This window comes from Octopus bimaculoides, chromosome 18 (genome assembly GCF_001194135.2).
Source record: "Octopus bimaculoides isolate UCB-OBI-ISO-001 chromosome 18, ASM119413v2, whole genome shotgun sequence".
NCBI lineage: Eukaryota > Metazoa > Mollusca > Cephalopoda > Octopoda > Octopodidae > Octopus > Octopus bimaculoides.
This window is the reverse complement of record NC_068998.1, coordinates 16580815-16592104: the sequence shown is the minus strand read 5'-3', so window position 1 is coordinate 16592104 and position 11290 is coordinate 16580815. Positions and strand designations below refer to the sequence as shown.

Here is an 11290-nt window from a genome sequence, read left to right as displayed (position 1 = left end):
AGACCGACAAAGCACTTTTAGAAAAATCATCAATACTATTATTTTTCTTTGTTGTGACCAACCATTCCCGATGCTCTCCTACTTTATCAATATGTAATTCCAAAATAGTCAGGCAGTTGGTCTCAATTGTCGCTAAGTAAACACCAAAGAAAGAACAATGAAGAATTGGTTTTCTGCTGCCATTGCAGCATTTAATGAATAAAGCGGCTGACATATATATATATATATACACACACACACACACACACACATCCTAGTGTATCTGTCAATGGACGTAATACAGCAAATACTCTAGTATTTTTTTTTTATTTACACCAAGTTTTTATTTATTTATTTTTTTAAAAGTATATATGACAAATCAAACCCTGTAAATATATAACATAAACACGAAATTAAAGCGTTAAAAATAATTTAACGAAACTAAGAAAATAGGAACGACGCTTATACAAAAAATACAAATTTACGGGAGGAAGTCTTTCCTACTCCCCTTATTAATATAGAAATAATGATGATGAACCGTATAATTTAAATACATCATCACAAGGTAAATTATTGTTAATTTCTATCATGATTATTATTGCTACTACTACTACTACTACTACTACTACTATCATTAAATATGAAAGCATGTAAATAATAGCAATTTTGCTATTTTTATTTGCTAGTCCCTTAGCAAAAATGTTTTTTAGATGCTTGAGGAATGAGATCTGGCAGATGAGAAAATTAAACATAAATGCGGATAGCGAGAAAAGAAAAATAAGAGAAAAATGTACGGAAGTAACAACGACTGGAGTTTAGACGAAGATATAAGGAATTGTTCGAGAGAATGTCCCACGAAATACTCAAGGATAAGTGCGGATGCAAGCATTATATTTATAGACTTGAAGAGTATATGCGTGTGTGGTATATAAATTTAAGTGCGAAGATGTGTGGTATAACAACATGAATTGATAGTATGTGTAAAAAAATTGGGAATGTTGTGTTCGAGAGTGCGTACTATAATATGCGTGTGTGCGTAAAAGAGTTACAAACGTGTGATACAAGTGTGTGTGTGTGTGTGTGTGTGTGTATGTATGTATGTGCCAGAGGCTTTGTTTATTACCAGACATTTTGGGCTTTTACTACAAGTTGAAAAAGAAACTGGACATTAGAGATATATAAAACGAAGACGCAATTCCGTCAGACTTACCGCAATAAATGTTGACAGTAACCTGGTTCTGTTCCTTAATAATTTCAATTCTATGTGGTGCTTTATCAGAGTGATCAAAATAACCGCTTTCCTTGTAAATAGCTATATGCACGTTGTCAAACACTGCCGCCATGTTGTTCTACGGCCAGAAAGAGGCTACAATTCCAGTAGTAGCGACAAGAAACGTGTATTTCCGGATTGCACCGGAAAAGGCCGAAACACTAGAATTGCGCGCTCGCAGGCACGTGATGTTAATGTGGGGCGGGAAGTAATGTTAATGTGTTTGCATATTTTCTGCACGAATTATTGATTACTATTGGTGAGCTCTGCACGACCTATTCTTAAAGGGAATATTTATGTAGTGAATCGATTTACAGAATATTACTGGTATTTATTTTATGAATTATGGAGAGAGGAAAATCTAAGTTGACTCACAGTAATAAGTGAATTCAGAACGTTGATGAGTCGGGACTCATCAGGAATTGAACTCAGAACAGAGAAACGAAACTAAATCTTGCAAAACGCTTAATTCGGTACTATCGAACTTCTACCTTTTCTTTGGTCTTTTCCCTTGTAAACTATTGATTGTTTCCAGTATTGAATGATTTTATTTTTGAAAGACAATGACATCAGATTTATAGGATAAGGGAAGTGGAGTAGTGTGATGTTTATGTCTTTCTTAATAGCATTTACAACATAATTGGATTTAACCAGAACTGAACCAAGAACGTAGACTAAATTGGAAACCAGTAAGAATTGAACTCAAAGCCTTAAACTGAGAACTTGTTAATTTGTTTATTATTGATTTCTGAAGTTGGTTTGCAGCCACACATATTGGGGGAAGGATATAATCAAATTTGTTGACCTCCAATATTTGACTGGTGCTTTAATCATTCCTTGAAGAGTGACAAAGTTGACCTCAATGAGATTCTCAATATTTATCAAATATCAATTTCTGACAAAGCAGAAGACCTCACATTAAGAGGAGTAATGAGATTCTAAAAAAATCCATAATCTTCTCAATGACATAAGAAATGTGAAAAAACTCTTTAGTGGGGTTGAAACTAAATCACTTACTCAATCCAACTCTGAAATAGCATTCAAATCATGCTATATCATCTTAAAGAATCAAAGACATGGATAATGTAGTCTTAGATACACTATGTCCGAAAAACAGAATGGCTGCAACATGGGCAGAGCTGAAGCTAAACAACCACATTCTTAAAGTGCTCTTTGATAAGGCATGATTGTGTGGTTAAGAAGCTTACTTTGCTACTACATGGCACTGGGTTCAGTCCCACTGTGTGGCACCTTGGACAAATGTCTTCTACTAAAGCCCTGTGCTGACCAATGTCTTGTGAGTAAGTTTGGTCAGCCCATGGTTGGTAGATGGAAACTGTGTGGAAGCCCGTCAAATATATATGCGTTTATATTTGTCACCCCACCCACATCATTGCTTGATAATTGGAATTGTTTGTTTCTGTCCTCATAACTTAGTGGTTAGGCATAAGATACCAACCAAAAAGTACCAGATTTAAAAAAACAAATTTTGGGGTCAATTTATTTTATTAAATCCTTCAATTATACTTTCCTTAGTATTTTAAGATGAATACACCTTTAAAGGTTTATGCAAATATTCAGATTTATTGCTTAGGTCAGGTATGGGGGAATGTACTATTGCAACGTGTTCACCATTTATTGGTATATTCCAGAAACTTCCCAGGTGACCCATCTCTCTGAGATACCCTCTCATCTGCCATGACCATGTGGCACAGGCATGGTCCCAGGAATTTTTCAAATGGAGGGCACAAGGTCAGAAGGGAATACAGTTCCAAGGGAAAAGGGCGTGATAACATTATTTAGAAGGGCATACTTCTTTTCTTGAGAGGGGCAGGTGCCTTCAGCCCCCTACCCCACCCTTGGGTCCACTCCTATGGCATGTGGTCAACCAGCATGAGCTGTCAACCCAGCTAGATCCTCAATGAAGAGGACATAATAAGCAGGATCTAACTATTTAACTATACAAGTGACTAGACTCTGTCCAGTTCTACAAGAAATGATGGGGTGCTGAAAAGTCTCTATTGCAAATAGTAAACCATCATTAAAAAAAGATAATCACAAGAATTCAAAACCTCACATTTTGTTTTTTTTAACTTTATTAACAACATTTTGGAGGTGACAACATGGCCACAGAGTAAATACCATTCTCTCCTCAGTTACAGGAGATTGTGTTCTTCAACACACACACACACACAGAGTTCTTTACCTCACACTATTACCACCCACAATTGTAATATGAAATTTCTGTAGTACCATCTCCACTGATGTTGGTTTAAATTTAGTTTAAATATTCAGCAAATTGTCTCAGATAAATGGTAAAGCTATCATCAACTCTTTTAAATGTCACAAATTTCCAGTTTGCATATTTTTTCTTGTTGTAATGCAGATTATAGCATTTTTATAGGCTTTTTTCCATCTAATTTCACTGCAATTCCTTCTTCCTCAATATTCAACATTAAGATTGATTTGCTTACAATTAGTAGTAAACTCCTTATTTGGTGTCACCTAAATAGTCATCATCGTTTTTTGAGTTTCAAACAAAGCCAATTTAGTTCGCCAATCCATATGAGCAATAAGTAATATATGTTAATGAGTCCCCTAACCCAGGGGTTTTCAAACTGTGGTCCGCGGACCACAGGGGGTCCGTAGACAGCAAATACTTTTTATGGGCAATTTGATTTTATATATGTTTTTTATCGAAATCTTTTAATTGACAATAAACCTATTTGTTAAATACTATTAAATAAATAAATGCAAAAATATATGTTATTTTAAGCAAATATTTATGTATAAATTTCATAAGCGTTTATAAGGGGGTCCCTAAGGTAAAGCCTGAAATATAAAGGGGTCCGCAAGTCAAAAAGTTTGAAAACCCCTGCCCTAACCTATTTGGTCATAGAGGTACTCTGTTTTTCAGTGTCATCTCTGTTTTAAAATGATAGTGTGTGATTTGACAGAACGTTGCTGCTATTTCTAGCATATCAGGAATCCATATAGAGAGTCCCTTGTCAGTATGTTTGTCATATATATTTATCTCTCAGGTCCTAATTTAGAGCTACTGAAACAGAACATCAACTGTGTCACTCTAACCATCCCCTGAGGACCTGCAAAGTTTAGATGCACAGTCCCTTCCTCTATACTGATACCATTAAAAATGTAAATATATGGACACAGAGCTGGTATGGTCATGTAGCTAAGAAGATTGCTTCTCAAGCATGCAGTCTTGAGTTCAGTCTCGCTGTTTGGCATCTTAGGCAAATGTCCTCTGCTATAGTACCAGACCATCCAAAGCCTTGTGAGTAGATTTGGCAGATGAAAACTGAAAGAAGCTTGTTATAATACCAATCCACAAGTTTGCCCATCTAAATCAGATATTGGTCAGATTTTATATATATATATATAATCATATATATATATTTATTTATTTATCACCCGACGAGACACATCTGCACCACCAGATGCTCCTGAACCAGTTGCTGAGTGTCCCACCCAAGAGGAATCGGTACTGGATGTGTTGAAACAATTGTCGTGATTAATAATAAATTCTCGTATATTCCATCTTCTGTCTTTCATTTGTTATATATATATATATATATATATACAGAGAGAGAGAGAGAGAGGGTGAGAGAAAGAAAGAGAGAGTCAACATCCATTAACAAGGTAGCAAAAGCAACAAAAATTTTAGAAGAAAAAATATAAATAATAAATAAGTGGAAATTGAACCAGTGAGTGTGTTAGGTAATAAGACATTAAGACAATATGACTCTCTCCTGAGTCATATTGCTTCAACACATGAATTCACACGAAGAATCTTGCAAACCAGAAACAAAAATGAAATATATATATATATATATATATGTGCTTGTGTGTATCCTTGTCTGAACATCACTTGATAGTTGAAAATGAGCAGCACCATCATACAAGCAAGAATGTTCATTTCCAGTCTTCCATGAAAAACATATCTGGCCATGGGGAAATATTACTGTGCTTGGAGATAAGTGAGGGTTGGTGACTGGAAGAGCATCCAGCGGTAGAAAATCTGCCTCGGCAAATTTTGTCTGACCCATACAAGCATGGAAAAATGGACATTAAATGATGATAAGAGTATGTAAATTACCTACCCATTCTTCTCCAATATCTTATTATCTTTGGCTGTCTAATATATTAACAGTGGCTCATGAACATAAACCATTGTTAGCTCTATTATATATCAACAGTAACTGAAATATTGGTTTCAAATTTTGTTACATGGTCAGCAGTCTGAGGGGAGGGGATAAACCGATTACATTGACTCCATTGCTCAACTGCTACTCATTTTATAGACCCAGAAAGGATGAAAGACAAAGTCGACCTTAGTGGAATTTGAACTCAGAATGTAATGATGAATGAAATGCCACTAAGCATTTTGCCAGGTTGCCACCTTAACTGTAACTGAAATATTGATTGCAAATTTTGGCTCAAGGCCAGTAATTTTGAGCGGGGGGATAAGTTGAATACATCATCCCCAGTGATAAACTGGTACTTATTTTATTGACCCAGGAAGGATGAAAGGCAAAGCTGACCTCAGTAGATTTTGAATTCAGAATGTAAAGATAGGCGCAGGAGTGGCTGTATGGTAAGTAGCTTGCTTACCAACCACATGGTTCCGGGTTCAGTCCCACTGCGTGGCACCTTGGGCAAGTGTCTTCTACTATAGCCTCAGGCTGACCAAAGCCTTGTCAGTGGATTTCGTAGATGGAAACTGAAAGAAGCCCGTCGTATATATGCATATATATATGTGTGTGTGTGTATATGTTTGTGTTTGTCCCCCCACCATCGCTTGACAACTGATGCTGGTGTGTTTACGTCCCCGTAACTTACCGGTTTGGCAAAAAGAGACCGATAGAATAAGTACTAGGCTTCCAAAAAATAAGTCCTGGGGTCGATTTTCTCGACTAAAGGCGATGCTCCAACATGGCTGCAGTCAAATGACTGAAACAAGTAAAAGAGTAAAGAGAGTATGGACAAAAATGTTGCTAAGTATTTTTCCCAATGCGCTAACATTCTGCCAGGCTCACCATTTTAAACTAGCTGAAATATTGACATGACATAACAGTAGTGAGAATATGTGAATTACCAATTATCAGGCCAATTTTACTCCAATACCTTATCAACTGCAACAATCTTTAGTCATTTAACATATTAATATTCCATTACTGTATCAACCTAGACAATCTTTATCTTCTAATACATTAACAGTGAAATGTATAGGTACAGTAAATCATTCTACTTCAATACCCTGACAATTTATAAGCTCTCTAACACATAGATAGTGGTTGAATTTTAAAAACAAAAATTGTTTTTAATATTTACTTTAAATAGGGCAGTAAGCTAGCAGAATCATTAGCACACTGGGCAAAATGCTTAGCAGCATTTCAGCTGGTTTTTACATTTTGAGTTCAAATTCTGCTTTGGTTGACTTTGCCTTTCATCCTTTTAGGGTCGATAAAATAAGTACCAGTGGAACACTGGTGTTGATGTAATCGACTTAACCCCTCCCCTGAACTTCTGGCCTTGTGGCAAAATTTGAAACCAATATTTACTTTAACCTATCCATGCTGAACAACTTATTTGTTCATCTTTGGCCCTCCATGTTCTCTGGTTTCGTTAGGCAGGTTTTGTGGCATACTATGAAGAGAGAAGAGAAGAGGTTGCTAGTCCCCTAGTTCAACCCTCCTCAACCTCCACCATTCAATATTGACCATGCTTTTATACATGTATGTATAGGCCTGAGCAAGATCTATTGAGGAAGGTTAGCAGTGTTCACATATGCAAGTCTCTTCTCTTCACACCACTGGTATTTATCCAAAGGAAAGGCCACATCGATCCTTTCTGAACAGCAGACATGATTTACTGTGTTGATCTTTACAAAAAAAAGATGCTGATAATATAACTGCTGACTGAGAGGAGATAACCACATTGTGTCTTATAGAAGGCTAGCTGTGGTACATCATGTGTGAATGTTTGAAGTTGTTTCTTGATTGAGGTGCCCTGTCTGAGTACCTGAGGTGGCCTGGTCTTAGCGACCTGCCTTCTATGAGTGGTCTAGTCTTAGTGGTCTGCCTAGATAGGCACTAAACCATTTTTATAAGCTAAAAAGAGGGTGAACTTTGGATAATCTGAGAAGCCATAGCATGTCACAGCTTCACATTGACTGGTTGATTTATAAACCAATCATGTGAAACTGTGGTGGATTACTCATGGTCCCTAACTGAATATCATATGGTTGGGGTTCAAATCACTATACATGTTTTCTTAGTGCTTATTACTCCAGCACATTTGTCACAAACATGTCTGCTTTCTCTGTTGATATTTCTGTAATCCCACTACATCTCTTGTACTGAGTACATTCTATGGAATTTCACCTTTCCTACATATTCAGTAGGGCCATTTTCCAAAAAGGAGTAGAATCCTTTCTGGTCTTCAACTGACTACAATTTTAGTCTTTGCTAAATTAAGGTCCTTTCATTTCAGGTTTTTTCTCAAAATGAAAATAAGATGAAGCAAGTAAAAGAATAAAAAATGATTTAAAGAAGATAAAATAAAACACAAAAAATGGAACAGAAAAATTAAGAACTACCGGAATAAGACAGAAATAAACTTCATCGCTTTTGACAGGTACAACATTTGTGTGTTTGGTTTTGCTTATAAATATTAATTGCAACACAAGACAAAAATCACTCACATTAATGCTCAATTTCAATACACTATGTATGTTGCTTCTTTTTATATCGAGTGCAGTTAAACATATATTTTTAAAAAATTATTTTTAATATTAAATTCAGTTAGCCGTATCACACAAAAATATCAGTTATTAAATCATAAATAAATGGCATAAAACTTTGGTATCATTAATATAGCGGTGTCACTCTTGATAACAAGCTATCATTTGTATGTAATAATTCGTGAAATAAGTTCGTGAGAGGTGAGTTGTAACACATCTGACAAGGAATTTCGGATCTATTTTAAAACGGGGGCCATATTTTTCATTAATGTTTTACGTAGTGTTTTTGGTACGGAAAGACTTTCAAACTTCGTATACTTATCTATTTTGTGTTATAGAACAGAAAAATATTTTTGTATTCGAATTTATTTCATGTAAAAAATTGTCTAATTTCGATAATTTCAACCAATCACTGACAAGTATTCAGTTGTTTATATTTACTCCTTTGGCTGATTAAGCGATGTAAAGCATATTTAATCTCCATACCTTCGTTTTATTTGCTTTTTTCATTTAAATTTGCTTTAACCCTAACCCTAGGGTTAGGGTTAGGGTTAATTGTTTCAGAATCGTTTGTTTATGTAGTCGGCACTTAATGTATATCGGCTGAATGGACGTCAGTGATTGGTTGAAATTACAGAAATACGACAACTTTAACATGGAATAACTTATGGATTTCTTTTTTTTTAAAGAAGACTAAGAGAAAAAGATGTTTTATATGACACATTCTACCAGTGTTCCAAGTTTCAAAATGTTTCGTTAATGAAAAATGTGGCCCCCGTTTTAAAAAAGATCCGGAATTTCTCCAAGAAATTAAGAATTGCTAAAGAAAATCTCAACACATCGCTTTGAAGAGTGACCTTGCCAGAGATGTTCTAAAATCACTAATTTTTCTGGATTTCCAATATTCTCCTTTAGCATCGTGCATAGTTAAGACATTTTATAGTCAATGCAACTCTAAAGATTAAACTTAGTGAAAGTAACTTATAGCTAACTTGCTTGTGAATTCTACAGAAGTTAGCAAACATCGAATTGTTTAAGCAGCGCAAAACTTATCTGCATGAATATTGTTAAAAGGACATCCACATTAGGCAAATGGGCGAACATTGTTTATTATTAGAGTTGCTTTCCCAGGGATTTGGTCAGTTTTAAGAATTGGTCAACGATGTTATTTGTGGAACGTAATTTCAGACGGCAAAGCTCAGTTGCCTCTCTCTCTCTCGTGCATAAGCATACACTTTCAATTGAAAGAAATAAATACAAAAATAAAGTATTTGATTATTATTTCTTTTATCGTTGTTCATTTAATACCTTTGCAATGTATACATATTATTATTTTGTGCGTATATGCAAATAAACATGTACATGCAAATGTTAGAGCATCTGTGTATGCGGGCGCGTGACATGAAATTATTTTATTAGTTACCATAGTGATAACTAGTTCCTACCACCTCTTATTCTAATCTAATTCATCCTACACTCAACTATTTTGATTGTGTGGTTAATAATAAAACTACAGATTTTCAGTTAAAGCACCTCTTATCTGATTTTACCAGTTACATCCCTGCTTATCACGTATCAACCCGTTTTAATACCTTCTTGTCTCTCCCCATACTTTGCGACTATTACACGCAATGTTTTCCTTCGTATACTTTATAGAAAATATTACACGAGTTTCTTCCTTTCGGAGGCCAGTGCTATAAAGTATTCTCTTTCATCTGTTATTTATACGCCACTCATTAAGTTTCAAATTTACCGCATTAATTTCACTCACCAACCCACCTTCTTATTTTAGAGAACTCCCGGACTTAGTTTGGGGATTATGCCCTTTATTCTTGAACACAACGAACCAAAAGGGATCTATTATAAAATTTTAGCTGTGTGTTTAAATCGGCTCTATGTAAAGTTGGGGGTCTTGGTTGTGAGATTTTGTGAAAGAAAAATGTTTCAATTAAAGCTTATTCTTCGTCAGCATCAACGATTTTTACAATTTAACTTCGCTTTAAGGCTTTCATAATGTTCAAGAAGTGGACAGACAGATTTTCGGAAAAATAACTTTCAAGTCATAAATATTACTTTATTAAATTGAAGCTAAAATTTTACTCCGTCTCATAAACGTATATATAATGTATATTATATATATATATATATATATATATATATATATATAATGTATGTATGTATATTCAAAATATATACATAAATATATTTATATATGTATTTTGAAGAATATCTTATTTTTTCTGCAGACGTCGGCATATTTTAGCATAAGAATGTTCGCAGAAAATTTTCGAGCAGATTAAAACACAACTGAAACGAATGTGTTTATAGTGTGGTGTACAGATAATACAGAAAAAATTGGCACGCCTAAGGTTAATGTAATTTTATAAAGTTTTAAAGACGTAAATCCTCAATAGAAAATCGTAAATGGTTCTTTGAAAGATTGTGAATGTTAAATATACTCGATTATTTACAGTAAAAATAAAACGTAAAGATGATCGAGAGAGTAAAACTAGTAGTATTTAGCTCTGACGCTAGGGGACAGCACGAGTATTAATGAACGAAAATGTGGAATTGTTCTCCGAAACGAAACACAAAAAACTTGAAAAATAAAGTAACCTTCCTTTATGTTTATATTAAAAATGGTAATAAAAAGTTATTATATGTCTTCAAATTTGGTAAGGGATAATTACTGTTACATTACTGAGGAAGAATGAGCTATTTCTAGACATTAAACTGCTTATTAAATTAATGTTCTTTAGTACAGTATCAGGAACATTTCTAAGTGTGAGTGAGAATTTTGTGAGTCTCCCTTGAGGGAGTAGTCATTGCTAATCAGCTCCCTCATCCACTCACACTCATAAGGACAGCGACCCGTGAGTTGGACCAGGATTAGAGTGCGGCTAAGGTACAATTTTTCACCACCTTAATTAGAATCCATTCATATATTTCAAAATATTAACGTGTTTGTTCATTTAATATTATAAGAAAGGCGTATGGAGTGTGAGTATTTATTCGAGGGAGCAATCATTGTTGTATTTAAAAAAATGTGACGGAGAAGTGTTTGTATTTTCAAATATTATTTAATTTGTGTATACAAATAATGGATTTGATTTGTTTATTCATTCATAAACGCCAATTAAAGAAAATGAAATACCCCAGTCCTGTCACATTCCCTCCCAATCATTGTTTAAATAATGGTTTTCTTTCTAAAGGAAAACCTTTTTTTTAAATTGTGCCGTCTTTAAAAAGTAATATATATATATATATATATATATATA

The 11290-nt window shown here is 34.5% G+C and overlaps 2 protein-coding genes across 7 annotated transcripts in view; one reads left to right on the top strand and one right to left on the bottom strand.

The window, feature by feature from the left end:
• Positions 1-1361, bottom strand: part of LOC106871195 (histone-arginine methyltransferase CARM1) — an 83850-nt gene extending 82489 nt beyond the window's left edge. For all 4 annotated transcript variants that reach the window (XM_014917538.2, XM_014917537.2, XM_014917536.2 and 1 more), the window contains exon 1: positions 1190-1361. In XM_014917538.2, coding sequence (XP_014773024.1) covers positions 1190-1322 — 133 coding nt within the window. In that variant the 5' untranslated portion in view covers positions 1323-1361. The remainder of the gene's footprint in view (positions 1-1189) is intronic.
• Positions 1362-1399: 38 nt separating this feature from the next.
• Positions 1400-11290, top strand: part of LOC106871196 (uncharacterized) — a 44891-nt gene continuing 35000 nt past the window's right edge. For 2 of the 3 annotated variants that reach the window (XM_014917542.2, XM_014917540.2), the window contains exon 1: positions 10828-10917. The gene's annotated coding sequence lies outside the window, so the exon portion shown is untranslated. Of the gene's footprint in view, positions 1723-7762; positions 7907-10827; positions 10918-11290 lie in introns of those variants that run through there. The other variant, XM_014917541.2, reaches the window with a different exon arrangement.